Here is a 22069-nt window from a genome sequence, read left to right as displayed (position 1 = left end):
ATGTATGCAAACATTTTTCTGTCAGGCTCATCTTGGAAGCTAGCGTTCATTCAGACTAGACTCTAGATGCTCATTAACTGCCAAGAAATGACACCTTAATGAACCACTTGAAGTTTCGTGCTCAAAATCCTGGGTTCTTGATATATTTTCAATGTCCACATGGAGGGGTTGGCAGTTTTAGACCAGCTAAGGCCAAACTAGTCATGAAATTATAGGAAAGTATATAAACTGGGGACCAATGTCAGAGTGAGATATTAAATTTTATGATGTTGCCAATTTTCTTCTTTTATTTTCACTCTGCTTTTAAAACTCAGAATGGGTGTGACTAAAAAACCATCCAGATATCAGCATTTCAGAGTGAGCTGCCTATTAAAAGTCTGGATGTTCTCAGAGCTGGAAGGGCCATTAGAAACCCATTCATAAAGCTCCTTATTCTGCAGATCAGGAGGGGGTGGAGTGGGGTGTGTGTGTGTGTGTGTGTGTGTGTGTGTGTGTGTGCGCGCGCGCGCGTGCGTGCGCACGTGCGCATGTGTGCACGCTGAGGTCTCAGTCAGCAACTGTGGACTCCTGAATCCCAACTCTCTATACAATGCTCTTTCCTCTCAATAAGTGGTTTTTAGCTTGTAGTCTGGTTCAAAGGCAAACTTCTTGAGTGTTGGACCAGGCCCTGTGAACCAGCTGAAGTGGTATACATTATATTGATTGTGTATGTTTTCATGCCAATTATGGGAGAGAATCTATACCTTCCATCTGATTCTTACAGAGATCAGTGACCCAGAAAACCATAGGTATCACTGCTCTTGATGATTTAATACTGTCATTTAAAAATGACCAGAGTAAGTTAAATCTGGTACATCCTCCATACCCACACCAGATGCCCTGGCGAAATTCTTCAGTTTTTTAAGATCAGTGCATAATGGGTGCAACTTTCAGATGGTTAAGGGTAGTTGGAGCACCAGCTGTCTTACTGTCTCTTTAGGAAAATCTGGCCAGTATTCAAACATTAAAATCAGTTTGTGATTCAAAAGCAACACACAAACATGGTCTAATTAGGCATTATTTCTCTTTGTAGTCATTGCAGTAGTAGACAAAGAGAGCTGGGATCTCTACAGATCCTGTAAACTGGGAGGCTAACTTAATAGCAGTTTATTTTTCATATGCCGCACCATCCAATGTGGGTGCTCAGCGGCTTTTCAGATGGAGTTTCAGGAACATAGGCTACTTACTTTATCTTGGGGTTCTGCCAACTTCTTGGTTCTTGAAGTCCTTTATTTCTAGACAGTAGACAGGGAAATGGGCAAGTTGAAGACAAGCTAGGAGGTTTTTATGGAAGCTGAGATTCTTATTTCTACCCACATTCCGATGGCCAAAAGCAAGCCACATGGCCCATCTCACATACAAGGCTGGTGGTGATGAGGCTTCCTAACAACCACCCTATACCAGCTATTTTCAACTAACTGGTGTGCACGGCAGATACACTGCTGCGCTGCAAGAATTGTTAAAACTTGCAGTACTTGACTATTTAGTCAGGGGCACTGACCTCTTTCCCCTTAGATTGTCAAATAAAAAACTGACAACAGCCAACACGAGAATAGCCATCCAGTGTGAATGAATCAAAATTATACCTTTTTCTTTTGTCATATCAGCAAAAAGCATATTTTTTTTGGTGTGCCACAGAATTTTATTAATTAGTTTATGTGTGCTGTGAGATGAAAAAGGCTGAAAATTGCTGCTCTCCACCAATGAAAAGGAGCATTAAGTCTTTGTTGGACATCTGGTCCTTTCTGCTACAATCAGAGTGAGCATTTTAAAATTATGAATCTTGGAGATGAATAAAATGTCTGAGGTGGGACTTTCAGACAGTCTATGAATTCTGCATGTGGATTACAATCTTCACTTACCTGACATCTTAGGAATTAAGGTGATCCAAAGAAACTATGAAGTCAGGATTGATTAAAAAAAATAGAGTAGTTAAGAAAAGAAAATTATAACTTATGGGTAATTGGAGATGTTATTATTTTTATGGAGTGACACAGAGGGTAAGGGCCCAATCTGGATTTTGAGCTGGTTTATATTATAGTGTAACTTGTGTAATTATAGCAAAAAGAACTCTCTTTCCATTTTTGCAAATCTATTGCTACAAGTTTAGCTTTGTTAGTGCATATTTGCCCTTAAGAATGTTTTCATGCTTGGCAGAAATTATAAGAGCACATAACTTTTCCCTATGGGGTTTATTTTCATTGTATCACTTTGTTGCTTCTTAGTTATTTTTATTTGTTTTATGCACTCTCTCCTCAAATTACTTTATGATGAGGCAAGGGATGGGCTATGGTATGAACTTTTCATGAGTTTCATTCTCATCTTTTTTATTAAGATGCTTTTGATGCCACAGGGTATCAGAACTGGTGACCTGTGAAATGTATTTCTTCTGCCACTTACTATGGAACAACCCTGACAAGTGACTTACTTTCTGTTTCCTCATCTTTGAGATTTTTTTGTTCCAGTGATGTCCAGCTATCTTGGAGTTCATGTTTAGGGCTCTGTAGCTTTTTCTGGAGGTTTGAAGTACTATGTGATTCACCCAGTGGTGTGCTGGAACTGGATTGTACTATCCTATGATAGCCAAATACTGGAAACTTGTTTTAACAACCTGTGTTACAAATTAAATATCAAAATGCATGATTAAGGAACTTGTACTCACAATTTCCCAATTCTTGTTATATTTTACTATTATGTATGCCCTTGAGGTTGTTATAGCTATTGTGATCATATAACAGAAATAGAATCCAATGAGGTGTTATTGTGCCTCTCTTCCCAACTGTATTCAGTGACACCACTTAGGTAGCCTGAAGTTGGCCATGGTGGGTGCTGTTTGTTAAATGTTTGCCAGCAGCCCACAGGACTCACCACATGGCTCATACTCCTCATAGGGTAGTGTTGAGGCTTGAGAGAGACAAGCAGTGCCAGAGACATTAGATGCACAATGAAGGACAGTGGCTTGTAAGGTCATTCCTTCAGAAAATATTTGCCATCATCACCATGGAGTTTAAAAATGACTAGTGTATCCAGATCATTGCAGACTCCAAAAGGACACGAATCTCTTTCTATTTCTCTAGTCGTAAAATGGATTCAGTAATACTTGACTCCATCCCTTTCAGGGACATGCTAGAGGAAAAAAAATGTCCTAACTGATGTGAGATCATTTTGAATAATTAAAAGCACAAATTCTATTCTAATTCTTCTTTAATTGGATGTTGAGAAGTAGTTTTGCTGATTTGTGCTAAGGATGACTTTGAGAAGAAAATATGCCCCCCCCCCACTACTTTCCAGAGCTGTGACTATGATTCCAAGGTGCCTGTCCCTAGACATGTGCATGATGGCCCATAACCAGGTCTTCCTGAGCCACTGGCAATAAGAATAATGTGATAGGATATGGGTGAAAGGTTGCCTGTTTTCTTATCCTGGGAAGGACTATCTTTTATTGTGGGATTCTGTTCTTCTGATAATTTTTACGTCAGTAACATCTATCTTTATGAAATGACAATGGTAACAGATGGTAGTGGTGCAGGTAGAGTGAATTTTAATGTCCATACTTGGGAATAGTTGGAAATTATGTTGATCTTCTTTCTCTAATGTCTAAGTTTTTGTTGTTGCTGTTGCTGTTTCTCCTCTCTCTCTCTCTCTCTCTCTCTCTCTCTTTTTATGTTTATGGTCCAATGGAAGATAAAGGCCTAAAACTACTTCATGTTGACTTTAAATAATCTTTTTGGAAGCAAATAAGTCATATGGAATTACTCTATAGGTGAACAACAAGTCAATAATTCTTAATGGAATTCCTTCATAGGTAACTTGTATCAGCAGTGCGGACATATGTGAGCACTTCTGTTTACTTCTGTCCAGTGGTGGGATTCAGCCATTTCGCATCGGTTCAGCAGAACTGATTTCTAACTTTTTGTTGAGTTTGGCAAACCAGTTGTTAAAATGGTACTGTAATCAGGGTTCTCTCTAAGGTGGACACCTGGGCAGTTGCCCAATGTGGAAATCACAAAGTTATATTCCTTATTCTTTTTTAACATTCATCTGTACAACAGTGTATTCTAAGCACCCGTAGTAATGTTCATTCCATCCATAGGTGAAAACAATTGCAAATGAGGATGCCAATCAAGAAACAATATGAAAATACCTTAAATAACAGTTATATTGTTTTTTTAATCGATATTATTTAATATTTTTTCATTAATATTTAAAACTCATAATGTCTAGTTTTGTGTACCTCTTTTATTCTTATTTGAGTATTAAATGCATTAAATAATAAACTACCTTTCAGTATATTTTCTTTTATATTTAAAATGGTCATTAGGGCAGAGAACCAGTTGTTAAATGATCTGAATCCCACCACTGCTTCTGCCATTGCCTAATTTTATGAAACTGTTTATAATTATTATTAAGAAAATCAAAACATGAACTTAAAAAAATCTTGTTTATTTCTTCTTTTATACCAAGACAATCCTTTAGCCTTAATAAAACTGTTCTTTTGAAAGGGGTCATGCAAAAAGTGTGTGTTCAAACTTAAAATTGCAACTGATAATTGATGCTTCTCATATCTCTCCATTCCTGTCTGTCTGTCCCCATCTATCCCTCTCTCTGACTCTCTCTCTGTCTCTGTAAAACAAAACAAAACACAACAACAAAAAAGAACCAAAAACAAACTTAAAATTGCAATTATACAGTTTGTTTTTTCCTGAAAGAAATATTCATAATAGTTCAGAAGTTCTTGAGTCTGCATCTGATTTAACCATTTTTGTCTCCCATCTAACACCGTTGATATTAATGCCAATTTTACTTTCTTAGCATCACAAGTGCATAAACATGTCACCCACAGAAGTGATTTTGAATAAGGACTGAAACTGTCAATTAGGAAGCAAGAGATTCACAGGGTTTCCTCAGATCAGTTCACTCCGAAAAGTGCACAGTTGTACCAAAAAGGTTTAAAATTGCTCATTTCAAATTTACCTCGGTAGCAAAATACCATGCGTGCAACAGATTTGCTAACCACGTTAGTCATTTTCCTTCTTCCGTTTTCTTGTTGTGTTTGTATTGGGAGCAGAGAGCAATGTAATTTAGTAAATTGTGATTTGAAGGCTGGGCAACAGCCCCAGCATTGAACAGTATTTGCACTATGATTACTTTCTGGCTTTGTCACAGTTGACATTAATTATTGATGGAAGTTTCAGAAATAGCGCATGTGCCAGGAGCTTTCACCAGAACTCCGGCTCCAGGCAGGAGGGATGCTAAAGAGGGTGGGGGAAGAGGCACCTGTGGCTTGTTTATGTCTGGCCACAGCAAACCTGCACCTGGTGGGCTGTGTGGTGCCTGTGTAAAGGTCATGGTGTAAAGGGAGGATGAACCGTCAGGCTTATTTCTATCGTGTTCCTCCCCAGGAATTGCACCGAAGAAGCCAACTTCAGCCGGAGCCAGCCAAGACGAAGGCTCTCCAGACTGTCATTGAAATGAAGGTAGGAGCTGTTCACATTTGTCTAAAATAGCTGTGCCTCCGGAGTTTGTTCTAACTTGATGGTGCCTAATGTAAACGTGTGAAATGAATGCTGTGTTTTTCTCCAGGCGCCGTGGCGAGTGCTTTTTGTTCTGGATCTTTTTGCTCTCCTGGGTACATTTAATTTCTTGGCCCTTTAATTAGGATTCCTTTTCTGAGCAAAAGAATAAAGAGCTCAAGTGTCTCTTAGCTGCCAGGAGCTGGGTTCATTTCCAGAGCATGGCCAGTGCTTTCAGCCTGGAGGAGGTTTTGTATGTACTTTAAAGTAAATTTCTAAACTCGGAAAAATTATTATTTTTCCTTCCACTCACATTACAATGAAAAGACACCTTGAAAAGCTAAGATTTGGTTAAAAGAAAGTGTTTTATATGCACCAGAGTCATGAAATAATTTAAATGATGCTATTAGCAAAATTTACTTATCAAAGAATAACGCCTTCTCTTGACTCCAGTATTTTCTCCTAACCAAGCCTAGAAGTAACAATTTTAAAAATATTCTCCAGGTGTCCTCTTTAGCAGTGGAAGCATAGAGATATGCTATTTAAAAGAATCAAAGATCGTACTGGATAGATTTAGGGCATTTAAAAAATAATGAAGTAAATGAGGATGGCTAACTCATGATCTACGATTAAGAAACAGATCTAAATAAAACCCAATTGCTTCATCAGTATCTAGAAAGTTGAAGTCTTACTACTGCCAGTTTCTGCCAGAATGAAGCAAATAGTATTGATCTTAAGAATAAGTAGTTCTTTCTTTAATTTGTTCCATGAAGAAAAAAAATTATTTGTAACAACCATGTTTGCAATTTAGTAATTTCACACTTGAATTTAATACTCAAGAGTTTGCTGGTCACCATCAACCTACAAGAGAATTGTAGAGCTTGCTGATAGGATAGTGATTTTTCTGTCTTTCTTGTAGCACATGATTTTGAATTGCTTGCTAAAAAATTCCCATATCCTGGGGAAAAGAAATTAATATGAACCTTTGAGTTCTTGTTATATACATTTCTGACTTGGGATTTTATTTTTCTAGTCAATGACAGTGTCTTCATCCATGTAGATTTTTGTGGAAATAATGTAGAATGTTTGCTTTCAAAATATAATGTATGTCTCCTGAAGGTTACATGAGTCAAGGCACTCATAATGCATTTGCAGAAAACTGGTTTGAAAAACATCAGCAAAGGGACCAACAACTGCCAGAAGATTAAAAAATAATTACTAATTTTGGTTCATCAATTTGTTTTAAACTTATCTAATTTTAACTTATTTTGAAAAGAAATTTACTCTACACCTGAGGGGGATATGGTTCATTGCTGAGATTTCATCTTCACTTCATATTAGAACCAAACTTGAAACTCTGTTAAGGCTTTAAAAAATAAATAAATAAAGAGAAGAGGAATAAAAAGACAAAAAAATAAAGAAAATATTAAAGAGACAGAAAATTTTTATTTTAAAGGTTTTATTTTACTTTTTTGCAGAGTCATACAAGTCCCCTTTTTACCCACCTCTGCACCTACATCCACACAATTGGTAATGGAAAAGAGGAAGCACATAAAGTCTACTTCCAAATAGTTATTATTTATAAAGAGAATATATTCCAAAAATCTTCAGAGAAACCAGGAATGATATCTCTCCCAGTGCCGTGGGCATTTTCCTAGTAAAGGTCACTCAAAAGATAATTAATACTTATTTGTGACTTTTATAAGTAGGAAATTGGTTTGATTCTAGCTTACTGTATGTTGCATTAGAAAATAAGATATAATAAATGTAAAACACTTGTTTAGGCTACCTACATGCGAAGGCATAAAAACATGATTTTTTTTAGGACAAACTTACACTCATATATTATCAGTAAATTCAGCCTGGAGTTTTTCTTTTATGCCAATGATGCTGATTTGTAGAACATATTTTTAGGACAAATGATTATCAATATATTTGTCAGGGAATCAAAACTAGAGTTTTTCTGTTGTCTTTTGAATGCTTGCTCATTTACAAAGCACTGCCTTCTGCTTTGTCAATTGAGAAGTATGGGTCCCATTAGCATCTATACTCAACATGCATAAATTGAATTATGGAGGCAGCTGGTAGAGGGTTATTTATTCAGCCATGTGTGTAGCTTGTGATAGAGGCTGTGATCTCATCTGATTTTGTGTATTACATCCCTTTTCAGTTGGAGAGAATATAGGGAACCAATATTTTACAAGCTTTAGTGTTGACCACCAAATAGAACTGACCCTTAATCCTGGTAGGTGGAATTTGAGACACTGTTGTATTTTAACTTAAACACCTTTGGGTTAAACATCAGTCTCATCTACAAATATTGCGTTGATAAAATCTAAAGTTAAAGGGAGGTTTCCTAGAGTAAGCTGGATCAGTATTTTCAGGTAGATGACATGAATTAAGGGTTTAGACGTTACCCCTACTGGTCCCTTGCTTCTTAGTGAATTGGAGGGTGAACTTCCCACACATACACTTTGCATTCACTCGAGAAAGGTATTTAGTGTGGAAATCTGTGAAATCTTGCCCAAACTCAAGTACTTTAGAACCACAAACATAATTCTAGTGACTCTCTGCGTACCCCTTAGAACTTTTAGAGTTGTGAAGATATATCTCTGTGGGGTGAGCCTTGGATAGGGCCACTTGGCCACATCACAACGGGGGACAGTTTTCTTGTAGTCATCATATCTGTTGACAGCCAGTTGAGTTGGGGGAGCTAAAGTCACCTGAATGAAAATGAAGGGAAACTAAACTGAATTGAAGTTACTTGTGACTTATCTCCTTGCAGGAAGCACCCAGTTTTAAGTTTGATCCCGATTTGGTCTGGCAGGTATGTTCCAGGTGTGCGCTGTGAGAGCATCGTGTGTGTTTCACAGAAAGAGGCGTTTCTGTGGGTGTTGCAGTGCTCCTCCCATTCTTGTTTTTGTGTCTTCAAATTCTTTCCTAAGCTCCTCTTTTCTGCTCTTATGGAGAACAGTCAATAAAAAAGGACAGTTAAAAGGCTTTTAACCCTCTTTTTTCTTTCTTTAATGTTAAATCCTTTGAAAGAATGTGTTTTTAATCTACTTTTATTATAATTTTGACAAGGCATAAACACGTTGTCCAAAAGTTGCACTTTCTTGGGTTCATTCATAAAACTGTATACAGTTGTTTTTTTTTAAAAAAAAGGAAAATGAATTACAGCAATGACAGTACTTGTCAGGTAATGTCAAAAATTTTTTTCTTTATTAGTCAGAACTTGTAAATGAATGGAAATCTAATTCAAAATGGCTTAAGCCGAAAAGAAATTTATTGGAAAAAATAACCAAGAGTATTGCTTCAAGTACTACTTGATCCAGGGGCTCAAAAGATAAAAACAGAGCCCACTTTCTCTCATTTTGTCTCTTACGTTGCTTTCTTTCATGTGAGCTCTATTTTCAGACAACCTCTTTCTGCTCGTCTGAACAAGATGGCTGCAGCAGGTCCAGCAATCACAGAAGGAAGAAACAGGAAGAAAGCTGTGTTTTAAAAAAATGCAAAGAACCAACTAACCCTGAAATAATGATAATTACTGGGAAAGGGCATAAACCTCACTCAAACTTAACAGCTCAGTGTGAAATAAAATGCATGGAGTTCCCTAGTTCTCATCTGCATGTGAATTAAATGGCACTCATTCATCAAAAAAAACCCAAGCTTTATGCTAGCACTCATTTTGGCAGAATTTATCAAATGGGATATATATGAGTAATGTCAGGGTTTTAGTAAAAGTTGCAGAGAATAAATATACTTGATCTGGAGAACTTGTTCTCTAAAGTGGATTAAGAAGCTAGGGTATAATGTCCCCATGCCATGGTATTTCCATGGCAACTGAAGTGAGGACTGTATATGTTTAGCTTTCCAGTCACATGACTAGCCAGGTCACATGTGCTTCATGAATGGTTCTTGTTGAGTGACATTGTCCCCACCAGGAACCACATTGTAAGCAATTCAAGATTGAGTTTGACTAAATTGTCTACTTGTAGTTGTGCTGTTGAAAAAATGTGACTGCTTTCAGGTGCTAAAAACTCTAGTGGTGAGGTTAGTTTTTGTTATTAAAACTAAAAACCAAGCTTTGTCTTTATGTTCAGGCAGGTGACTACTTTTCATCTCCATGTAGTTGAGCTGGTCTCAAAAGACATCTTGGTGTTTGGTCAACTTCAGCTAATTCAGTCCTAGCAGGCATGGAAGGGATATGCTGGAACATAGAGAAGGCAAGGGCCACTACTTGCCAACTTTTCTTAAGGTCACACATGCTAAGAAGGGAGCAATTTCTAATTCAGACCTAGGCCATTGAATGCATCCCAGTTTCCATGGTGAACTTCATTTAAGTCCTAGGACCTAATCAGGAAAGCCATGGACTGGCTGGAATGTTTCTTGACTATAGATTTATTTCATCTATCTTTTGAACTATTACTTGCTGAGTCTAAACACTAAACTCTACTTAAAACTGTTTTTTCTCCCAGGATGATGTGTTCATATAAAATTTGTATAGAGCCTAGTGTTTCTAGTCAAGCTATTATGGTGGCTTTTAGGCCCTGAAATATGCCCTGGCTCCTTTTGTGACTATTAAAAAAAATAACAGCAATAACAATAACGATACCACCTGCACCACCAGTGACAACCCATAGCTCGAACACCACTAACCACACAGGGGCAGCCAGGCGCAGGGTACCTGACATATGAAAGCTTGTGAATAGGCATCATTAGCCCCATTTTGCAGATGAGAAAGCCTTGGTTGTGGGGGAGGGGTATACAGCACAATCAAATGTCAAAATAATCTAGAGATGTTTTCTCTCAACATATGTACCCTGATTTATCAATGTCACTGCATTAAATTTAATAAATAAATAAAAAAGAAAGAAAGAAAGAAAGCCTTGGTTGTGAGAGGAAAAGCAATTTGCTTAAGATTCTACAGCCAGTCAGTTGGCAGCTGAGATTTGAACATAGGTTTTCCTCCAATGTTCTTATCCTCCCTAATCCTCCATCCTGCTTTTACTGAAGATGGCCCATACGTTCAACTTTTCTTTTTAAAATTTCAACACTTACCTTGGAAATTATGCACTGAGGTTTGCATTATAGAACAGGCTGAGGCAGCTCATGAGAACTGGAGAGGTCTGTTTGGTATTTTTGAGAGGTCTTGGTTGTATTTTGTGCTACAAGTCAAGATTCACACATTTTACATGTACATTTTATCAGCCCTCCAAATAGGCTCCAAATACATACCATCCAGCAAACGCCTGCCCTGTTTTTATCCCGCTTGAATTTCAAGTCTTGCTCTGAAGCCTTTATAACAGTGTGGACCATAACTCATTCAAACTTGGAGAGCCGTGTGTTTTTGATGTTAACTATCCATTTACAATACCAAAAATTATCCTTTAGCTTATTTTTTACTTGAGACATTTTTCATCTTCTCATCTTTCAACTTAAAAAAAATGTTGTCCTATTTAGCTATTTTCTTTAAATAAGGGGGGAAATGTGGATTTCCAGTGACTTCTAGAAAAAGCAAAATGTCAAGATAAATGTTAGCTCTGGATGATATATAGTTGTCATTTAGAAGTTAGGAAGATTAGGAAAAAAAGAGACTTTTTTTATTCTTTGCCCAAACTCTTCTTACAATGTGTTTAATTGTAAATGAGCTCCCAGTTGATGATTTCTGCAGTAAACAGGTTAAGTTTGTGTGAATTTAACTCCTGAGGTTGAGTTACAAACACCAGTGTTTATCGAGCATCTCTTTTATGCCCAGCACCATGGGGAGTCTTTCAGAAAAATTGTGTACTCAGTCTTTTTTATTTTTTGTATTTTTCTTAAGTGAGAGGTGGGGAGGCAGAGAGACAGACTCCCACATGTGCCCAACCAGGATCCACGCGGCATGCCCATTACACTAGGGGGTGATGCTCTGCCCATCTAGGCCATTGCTCCCTTCCAACTGGAGCCATTCTAGTGCCTGAGGCGGAGACCATGGTGCTGTCCTCAGAGTCTGGGCCAATTTTGCTCCAGTGGAAGAGAGAGATAGAGAGAAAGGAGAGGGGGAATGGTGGAAAAGCAGATAGGCAGTTTTCCTGTGTGCCCTGGCCAGGAATTGAACTCGGGACTTCCACACGCCAGGCTGACACTCTACCACTGAGCCAACTGGCCAGGGCATACTCAATCTTTAAGGTGCTGATGGAAGGAAGTACACCAACCAGGGTCTAAATAGTGACCTGAAAATGACAAATTGGGCTGCAGTGGCTTGGAGGACATCAGCTGAGACAGGGCCAGCGGATATTTCTTGGAGGTTGTAGCACTTGAGGAGGGTCTTGAAAGCTTGGCATGATCTTGGTAGAGGGGAGAAGGGTGGTTTATTAACAATGAGAACTGTATGACATAGGCAAGGAGGCTAGAAGAAGGTATGAGGAGTATCTGAGAAAGAGCAAGTAATGTAGTTTGGTTGAGAGAGAATATTTTTAAGTTTAAAAATTATCTCTGAACATATGTACCCTGATTTATTAATGTGATCCAATTAAAATTAATAAAAAAAAGCAATGGAGGATCATTTTAAACAATGGATTTCTTTGAATAAATACCCAGAAGTGGAATGGCTGGGTCATGAGGCAGTTCCATTTTTAATTTTTGAAGAAACACCATATTGTTTTCCACAGTTGCTGCTCCAATCTGCATCCTACCTACAATGCATGAGGGTTCCCTTTTCTTCACATCCTCACCAACACTTGTTTGTTGATTTATTGATGATAGCCATTCTGACAGGTGTGAAGTGATAGCTAATTGTGGTTTTAATTTACATTTTTCTGATGATTAGTGGCATTGAGCATCTTTTCATATGTTGTTGGTCATTTGTACATCTTCTTTGGAGAAATGTCTATTCAGGTTCTCTGCCCATTAGATTATCTGAATTTTTTCCTTTTTTAAATGAATTTTGGATATTAACCCCTTATTGGATGTATCATTGGCAAATATCTTCTTCCATTCAATAGGATGTCTTTTTTGTTTTGTTGTTGTGGTACATATATACTAGGCATATATTACTTGGCCAAAAAAAAAGAATAAAATCTTGCCATTTGCAACAACAAGGATGGACCTAGAGGGTGTTATGCTAAGTGAAGTATGTCAGACAGAGAAAGACAATACCATACTTCTGGGGTACCAGTAATATTCTGTTTTCATGACCTGATTTGCATGTGTCCAGGTATATTCACTTTGTCATGATTTATCATGCTGAAAATCTATGATTTGGCTACCTTTTACTGTAAAATTTATTTTAATTTAAGAGTTATTTTTAAAATAAAGGAAGAATAACTCAACAATAAAAGGACAAATAATCCTATAAAAATTCAGCAAAGGATTTGAATAAACATGTCTCCAAAGAAAACATAGAAATGATCAATAAGAACATGAAAAGATGTCCAACATGATGTGTCATTGGGGAAATGCAAATCGAAACCATGGGTAGGTACAATTTATCCCCCACTGGGATGCTTAAAGTAAAGAAGACCACAGCTGTTTGGAAAGATGTGGAAAAACCTCATGTATTAATGGTGGAAATGTAACATGGTTCATTTCAGAAAATTATCTGGCTGTTCCTCCAAATGTTAAACACAGAGTTACCATGTGACCCAGCAATTCTACTCTTAGGTATACACCTTAACTGAATTGAAAACATATATGTACAAAAACCTGTACACAGATGTTCATACTACTGTTATTAATAATGGCCCAAAAGCTAAAACAACTCAACTGTCCATGATCTTGTATGAATAAGCCAACTATGGTGTCTCTGTACAGTGGACTAGTACCTGGCAATAAAAGGAAATGAAGAACTGGAGATGCTACAGTATGGATGGACCTTGAAAATATTATGCTAAATGAAAGAAGCCAGTTGCAGAAGGCCACATGTTATACACCGTATTTTTCACTCTGTAAGATGCACCTGACCATAAGACGCACCTAGGGTTTTAAAGAGGAAAATAAGAAAAAAAATAGTCTGAACCAAATGGTGTATTAAAATATTTAATAGAAGACCGATTTTTAGTTCCATAAGACACACGAGCATTTCCCCCTCCACTTTTGGGGGAAAGGTGCATCTTATGGAGCAAAAAATATGGTAATTTCATTTATATGAAATGTCTAATGTAGGAATATCCAAGGAGATAAAAAATAAATTAGTGGTTTCTAGAAATCGAGGGAGGGGAGAAAAAGTAGTGACTGCTAATGGGTACATGGGTTTTGGGTGATGAAAATATTCTGGAATTAGACAGTAGTGATAGTTGTGCAAGCCACTGAATTAGATACTTTAAAAGGGTGAATTTTCTGGTATTTGTATTACATATCAATGAAGCTCTTATTTAAAAATTATGATATTATAAAGGAGAGGATCAATAACTTTGATTACTTAAAAATTCAAAAGCAAAAATAGAACTATAAAATAACCAACTAAAAGATGTATATCTAAGGTTTATATATAGTAGTTAGAGCAGCGGTTCTCAACCTGTGGGTCGCGACCCCCGCCGGGGTCGCGACCCACAGGTTGAGAACTGCTGAGTTAGAGACTTAGTATTCTTTATATATAAAGAGTATATAGTTATTAATATGAAATAAAAGCCTGGGGGGAAAATATACCAAAGTGTTGTTCTATGTACCAAAATGTACCTAATGCTGGATGGGGAGATTATAAAGGATTTTTTTCTCTTCTTTCCCTCCTTAAATTGTTATATTTTCAATATGTGCCTTCATTATTTAGGAACGATTAAGAATCGTTTACTTAGGAAAATCAAAATAAGTTGGTTAGGAGAAAAATCACTTTTCAAAAAGCATAAAGATGCACCATTTCTTTTATTATTGTTTTCTTTTACTGAACTGAGAAAGCTCCAAAATGGAGAAACTTACATTATTTGTGAAAATTGAGAATTGGCTCTGCTGCTTCCTGCTTCTCTGAGCTCCAGTGTTCCCATCTGTGAAATGGGACCATGATATCACTCTGCATAGGGTCGTGGTGGGGATTAAAATGGAGTCAGGCATGGGAAAATCCAGGCACATAATAGATGCTCAAAGAATCTTTTCTTCTCCAACCCTTCCCTTTCAGCCTGGAAATGGAGTTTTACCTGTAAAAAAGAGGTGGTACATGCCAGTAAGGACCCCCAGTGAGAAGGGATTTAATAAACACTTTAGGCAGAATCCTAGCTCTGAACACACCCACACTTTTCTTGTGGAAAAGACTTTAAAGCATCTTTGAAAGGAGAAATGAGTGGGGGGAAAATAGCAACTCCCCGTGGGCTCTTGGCACAATAATCCTAGGGACTAAGCTTTCTGGCTTATGGGCCTTTGACAATTCACTGTCCCCTCCGGCTCTCACTATTCTCCTTGGACACATAAAGGGATTGGATTTAGTGTCCTGCTTTCAAAATTCTTCCAATTCTGAAGGCTTGGTGACTATTTGGACTCTCAAAAGACCTGCCTGGGTGTCTGAGTTGACGTGCCATTCTTACCCAGTTTAAAGGGTTGCTTTGTTTGCCCCTCCATAGCCAGCCCTGCTCGGCCAGCGCCCCTGCCTCTCCCTTGCTGGTGCTCAGGTTCTAGCCTATTGTTTATTTAGGGATCGCAATTTCCTTATTGGCGTGCGCCCCTGCCAGCGGGGTTTAGAAGTCAACCACAGGCCTCATGTGAACTTCCCCTTTCAAGTTTCATAATGACAGTGTGCCGGCTGTCACATGTCTCATCCCTAAGGCATGGTCCAGTTTCCACATCCATCAGGCCACACTGGTGACTTCGGGTGGCCTGAATTCCTCTGCTGCCTGTTGCTTTTTCCATGAGACAAACTGGTTGAACATAGAAGGATTTGCGGTATGTTTTAGAAATCCTAAGCATGAGGCCCCAGACCAGGGCTGCTGGGAGCTTTGGGGTGGTGGGTTCAAAGGAAACAGGAAGAGCCAGTCCAGGTTGCTGGAAGGCCAGGAAGGAGAGCTTCTTCACCCATTCTTTTCCTAAAGAGCATCGGAAGAGAATACAGTGGTCAGATGACTGTCTCTTTATGACTTCCTAAGATTGCAAAGTAGTATTTCACTGAACCTCTGGAAATTCAAACCCTCTTTGTATTCAACTGTATGTGAAAGATGATGTCCTTCCAGCGGAAGTGAGGGCGGGGCTGCAAACACGGAACACTCCTCTCTCATCTGGAAGCAGTTTCTGAAATTTCTTCCTCCCTTTCTTTTTACCCCAACCTCTGCTATTTTTTCGATCTTGCTCTGTGATCTTTAAAGGGTAAAAGAACTGTGTGGAAGAAAGGACCAAATGGCCCAGCATCGAGGTGCACACCTTCTCTGAGGCCAGTCTCTCCTGAGGAAGTCCTGGGGATGGACAGCAGGGTCCCTGTATGTGGCCTCCTCTCTCCTAGTCAAGGGAAGGCTTTGTGGAGGGAACCACTCCTGATTATTAAAGGTGTTAAAAGACAATTTAGGTGACACAAACAAATTTTATTTAACACTTCATGAAGCAGACAGTCTCCGTTGGAGAACTGCAAAATGGGGCCCAAGTCAGGAAGCTTTTATAGGGTAAAGAATAAAGAACAAGGCTGAGAAAAATACAATATATCTTATTGGCTAAGGCCATATAGTTAACTTTGTTTGGGGTGAGAAGGAACAAGGAAATAAGTATAGAACCCCTGGCGTGGCACTGGGGACTGGCTGACCAGATAGACTTCATGTTTCTGGACAAGCAGAGCATTTACAGGGATTTGGAAGTTATCTTAGTTTCGGTTTACTGATGTGATGTCCTGAACAGAAGCAGCTCTATTTTGGGCCTGGAAAGTTACTTCAACAAAGGGAAAATCTTAGGCAAGTTATTTATGTAGATTTCCTGACTTCAAAATGTGTAAAATGCCTGACCAGGAGGTGGCGCAGCGGATAGATTGTCGGACTGGGATGCGGAGGACCCAGGTTCGAGACCCCGAGGTCACTAGCTTGAGCACGGGCTCATCTGGTTTGAGCAAAGCTCACCAGCTTGGACCCAAGGTCGCTGGTTCGAGCAAGGGATTACTCAGTCTGCTGAAGGCCCGCGGTCAAGGCACATATGAAAAAGCAATCAATGAACAACTAAGGATTCTCAATGCGCAACAAAAAACTAATGATTTATGCTTCTCATCTCTCTGTTCCTGTCTGTCTGTCTCTGTCTATCCCTCTCTCTGACTCTCTCTCTGTCTCTGTAAAAAGAAAAAAAAAGTGTAAAATAAATCCCTAATTCATAGGGTTAGGGGGAAAATTAAAGATATTTTTCTGTCATAGTGTTTGCATAAGTAATCAGTATATATTAGCTGTTGTTTTAACTGCATTTTCAATACTGGAATGGAGAAACATTGGTGACCCAGGCTATTCCTTTTTATATATTCAGATAGTGCAAATATATTTATATTTTTAACATAAACAGGAGAGAACATATTTATAAAACATAAATTTTTGTGTTTTTTTCTAACCTGAGAAACTTACAAATAAATACTGATTTTTGTGTTACCCTCCCCCCACCTCCTGAAATGTAATATTTTGTGGTGGGGCCAAGTCATTGATAGTTTTTACTCCCTAGGTGACTGTGACATACCTAGTCTGGAGACTGTCACTGGCAAGCCTGCGCATCAGTATGTGTCGTAGGCACATGGAAATGGAAGGGATTTTGGATTCATTAGTGCTCCCTTCCATGCACTGGAGATGTAGAAAACCCACATTTTCAATTGAAGCAGCTTTCTGTGGAGGGCTGATATTCTACTGAGAGGCACATGCACAGCTATATTTGTTATTAAAATGTTGAAGTACTTCCATGGTTACCCTAGGGCACCTCCTTACTGGAGTCCTTACCCTGGGAGCCCTGTATCCAGCAACTAAAGAGTTAAAGGCCAGCCCTGCAGCAACTTCCCAGACTTGGATCCAGTGCCCCAGGTGGTGTCTGTTCTGGTTGGTTCTTGTATACTGATTTGTGACAGATTCAGCAATCACCTCCCAGTCTATGGTATTTAAAAAACTGGGGTCCAAGTTCCAATTAGGATAACACAACTCCATTGAAGCTGCCCTCAGGTCACCAATGATACCCTAATTTTTTTCTTAGTCTTAAGTCTCTCCAAACATTTTTTGACTTCTCTCTCTCTCTCTTTTTTAAACTTAACTCTTATTTTCTGTGACTTTTCCATGATTTCCATTCATTTTACCCTCTTTGTTTAGTGATTACTGCACTTCTCAACCATTTCTGAGAATTTTTTTACTTCAAGGCTGATTAATCCATCATCTCTATTGTCTCAAATTCCATCTTGGCTTTTGTTTTTATTATTGACTTCCCAAAGGCTATCTTATTGCTCTCTTATTTGTTTGTTTGTTTGTTTTTTACCTATTATAAATGACTCCCAGTTAGACCCAAGTACAGATTCCTGGCTTGATTCTGAAGACAAGTTATCATTCAGCCTCACCTCCCTTTCATTTCTAACCCCTCTGCACTAAAAGTGATCTGTACTTTTTAATCAGCCTTGACTTCTTACTCCTCCTTGACACATACTGTATACTTGTTCTCTTATTCTTTGCATTTATATTTATAAAATATTATGTGCTGACCACCATTTTAAGTGGTCTTGAATTTGTATGTATTATTACTCTGGCTGGAAAGAATTTTATCTTCTTTATTATAACCTTATTTTTACCCCTCTCCAAACCCCATAATAAGCTTCAGTGCTTTCTCTAGATTGATTGACTCTGCTATGGTAGTCTTAACCCATTTTTCATGTCTCTATCTTTAGACTTATAAAATATTATAAATAATTATATCTTGGTATTATCTTTTCCACTATCACTTGTGTATTATTTTCTTTGGGTTAAAAATGACCGAAACCCTGATAATGTATTTTGGTATTCTGGTAAATGGATAATTCTGATGTAGCTGTATCTCACTATTCAAATGATGTTATAACAGCCCAGTCATTAAGGCAGATTCTTAATTCATGGATCAAAAGAGGTCACAGCCAGCCACAGGCCTGTATTTTCCTTATTGCTTATCATCTCATGAAAGGAGAAGCACACACTCAGAAAAGGAGAGGCCCCTGTATTTATGTCAGCCCCTTAAAAGGACTCTTATTGGCCTGATGATATCATGAGTTCATTCTTGCATCAATATTTGTATTCAGAGGATCCATGGAACATGCCACAGCACAGAGTCACACATCAAAACACCATTGAAACCACAGGGAGATGGGGAAATGTAGCTCCAAAAGGAGAAGAAGCTGAGCAGACTGATAAAGAAGTAATGAATACATGCTACTGCAGAAAACAGGAGGGAAGGTGGTCTCTATAGAGCATCCACTGTGTGTTCACTAGGATCCTGAAAGGTCTATGTGTCACTCAGTTATTCTCAAAACAACCTTAGGTTATAGGATTACCAAGGTTAGGAACATGCTCACAGTTAACAGGGTGGGCTAAATCTAGTATCTCCTGTCTTCTGCCTGTGTACCTCACAGAACTGGCAAATGGGCTTGTGATAGTAATGCTAAATCTAAACTTTCCAGGGGGAGGTTGCATAATAGGTACTTTCATGCATTGTATTTCACTTGAAACTTGATTAACATGCTCTTGAGAATGGTCCTATTTCAGAAGGGCATAGTGTCTTTCCCTAAGATGTAAAAGCCTAGACCAGGATCAGCTTTGTGACTCTCTGAGGGTCAGCTGGACCGTCTTATCTCTATCTCTTTTATGAGACTTGAGTCCACTATAACAACAAGAAATTTGTACACGGACACCAAAACCTCAAAGGTCACACAGTGTCTAGCAATAACCACTAGAGACACATCTTCTGCCCATGGGTCATTAGTAATGAGACAGCACGCCAGGAAGGATGCTTCCAGGCATGGGCTTCATGAAGAATGAGTCAGAAGTAGGACAAGGAGACCATGAAAAGAAATATCAAAGCACCCTAATTGCTTTAATTTGAACTAGTCCAACCTAATACTGTGCTTGTATATTTTGATATACAGAATTAGATACCATCTAAACAAACAGACAAACACAAAAGCACCACCATCAAAACACAGCATGTCCTCTGTCATCTTCTAATTTAGGTTATCATCTTCTCATAGTTTGATAAGGCCCAAGAAGACCCGTCTTTGATTTTTTTTTTTTTTTTTGTTTTTCCTCCTAACATGGCATAGGCCCAAGTCAATTTTATTTTCTGGAGTGCTTAACTTGGGCTTACATAACCATGGTTAATCTTAATCCCACACAGTAAATCCTTCCAAAGGCAGGGCATTACTCAGATAGCCTTAGACCAAGGGCTGTTCAGTTATGTTTGCAACTACAACTAGATGATTTTTAAAACTTAAGCCTTCTAGAGCCTCTGTGGTATCCAGTAATAATAGTCTAGAATTTTATTCTAAATAAACTATAATATAATTATGTAGGGACATTTCCTGAACATTAGATCACGTCTTCTTCTTTAAACCAAGTTGGCCCTAAGTTTGTTGATCAACGTCCGTAGACCGATATATGATCATGGTGAATTCCATGCTTTGTGAAAACTGCTTGTGTTTTCTTTCTTGGCCTGATATTAAAAATGAAACCAGTAATTCTTACTGAATTTGAAAGGAAAGCACATTGTGACACTCAGCAATAACATAATTGTTACTTTTTGTGACTAAATGATGTTGCTTTTTTGACATTCCACCCACTCACCATTTCAGTGTTCACAGTTCCTAGAGAGAAATTGAAATCTGTTTCTTGCTGTTTAAGGGGAACATAATGTTTGAAAAACGTGGAAATGGTGATCATGGCATCCTGACAGGTTAACATGCTCCAGAACACTTGCTCCCAGCGTTTGCATACACTTTGCCAAGTTGGATAGCTCTTGAAAGTAGCTTCATATTTTTCTAAATATACTTGGGCAGTAAAGTTATCCTGGTCTCTTTTGCTTTGATCAGTCTTGTCCCTTGGGTATGCTGGGCACCTGAAGTAATTTAGAACACCCTGTTCATCTGAGGACCTGAAGAAAATGAAGATTTATTTTCAGTAGTTCCCTGTTGAAGCCTGATATTCTGTATTTCTAAAAATCTCTTTGGTGACATCAGTAGTGCTGGTCTGTGGACAACAGTTTGATTAACAAGGATGTAGACTGTGCCCCATGATAGGGAGGGAAGGATATCCTTGAATATTGTTGAGGTCTACCTGGTAACTCACATATCTGGCACAGTGACTGGTACCCAATAGATTCTCAATATATGATATATTTGTTGAATTAGAGTGAGAATTACCTGTATCTAAGTTTACTATCAACCATAGCAGACATGTCTTAGAAAAATCCAGAGATTATTTTTTTAAGAAAGAAAAAGCAGAGAGAAACTTATTTCAGTCTTCCTTCCTGCCTTGTGTCCTCACTGCTACAATTCCAGCACACACGGGCTAATGCTAATATTCATGGCTGGTTTAAGGATCCGCAGGGGGGAGCCACTGGGTAGTTCGCTAATAGGGGTTCATTTCTAGTAGTTTATTTATTACTTTTAGATCAAATACCTTTTTTTTAATCTTTTGAATAATATATGTAAAATAGTATTGGGCATGAATCTTTAAGAATTATTAACAGGCCCTGGCCGGTTGGCTCAGCGGTAGAGCATCGGCCTGGCGTGCGGGGGACCCGGGTTCAATTCCTGGCCAGGGCACATAGGAGAAGCGCCCATGTGCTTCTCCACCCCCCCTCCTTCCTCTCTGTCTCTCTCTTCCCCTCCCGCAGCCAAGGCTGCATTGGAGCAAAGATGGCCCGGGCGCTGGGGATGGCTCCTTGGCCTCTGCCCCAGGTGCTAGAGTGGCTCTGGTCGCAGCAGAGCGATGCCCCAGAGGGGCAGAGCATCGCCCCCTGGTGGGCAGAGCGTTGCCCCTGGTGGGCGTGCCGGGTGGATCCCGGTAGGGCGCATGCGGGAGTCTGTCTGACTGTCTCTCCCCGTTTCCAGCTTCAGAAAAATACAGAAAAAAAAAAAAGTAAAAAAAAAAGAAAAAACAAAGAATTATTAACAATCTGCAATGTGTGTATCAAGTTTTACAAGTATTATTTTATGAATATGTGAAATGAAATTATTTGAAAGAGACATTTAACTCAGATATGTTTTTCTCTAACTAATGAGGAATGAAGCAAACATATTTCAGCTTTTTTTTTCCTTAAACTTTCCCCTCCCACATTCTTACAGTCTTTAACCATAAAGTTGTATAAAAGCAAAACAATTTGATGGTTGTCTTATCCAAAGACTATTTGAAAAATGCCACCTGAGACAAGAAGTGGTGAGTTCCAGGAGCTTGGGGGTTTAGGTGTTCTTCTACTGCTCTGGGCTCAGAGCAGGCACGCAGTAAACCACTTTAGAGTGACAGAAGCTGACCAGGTGATTTGGATATTTAAACCCCCAATTAAATTGGGGGTTTTATTTTAAATTTGGTGTAAACATGGCAAGCTTTCCCTTGAAGAATCCAAATTATTGTTTTGACTCTTCACTTTTGTATCTGTCTGTGAGC

At 38.6% G+C, this 22069-nt stretch overlaps 1 protein-coding gene across 3 annotated transcripts in view; it reads left to right on the top strand.

Moving 5' to 3' along the window:
- Positions 1 to 22069, top strand: part of ERC2 (ELKS/RAB6-interacting/CAST family member 2) — a 1061162-nt gene that overhangs the window by 341953 nt on the left and 697140 nt on the right. For all 3 annotated transcript variants that reach the window (XM_066351701.1, XM_066351699.1, XM_066351702.1), the window contains one exon: positions 5442 to 5516. In XM_066351701.1, coding sequence (XP_066207798.1) covers positions 5442 to 5516 — 75 coding nt within the window. The remainder of the gene's footprint in view (positions 1 to 5441; positions 5517 to 22069) is intronic.

Source organism: Saccopteryx leptura, chromosome 10 (genome assembly GCF_036850995.1).
Source record: "Saccopteryx leptura isolate mSacLep1 chromosome 10, mSacLep1_pri_phased_curated, whole genome shotgun sequence".
In the NCBI taxonomy this organism is placed as follows: Eukaryota; Metazoa; Chordata; class Mammalia; order Chiroptera; family Emballonuridae; genus Saccopteryx; species Saccopteryx leptura.
The sequence above is the reverse complement of the archived record's forward strand: the minus strand, read 5'-3'. Positions and strand labels throughout refer to the sequence as shown.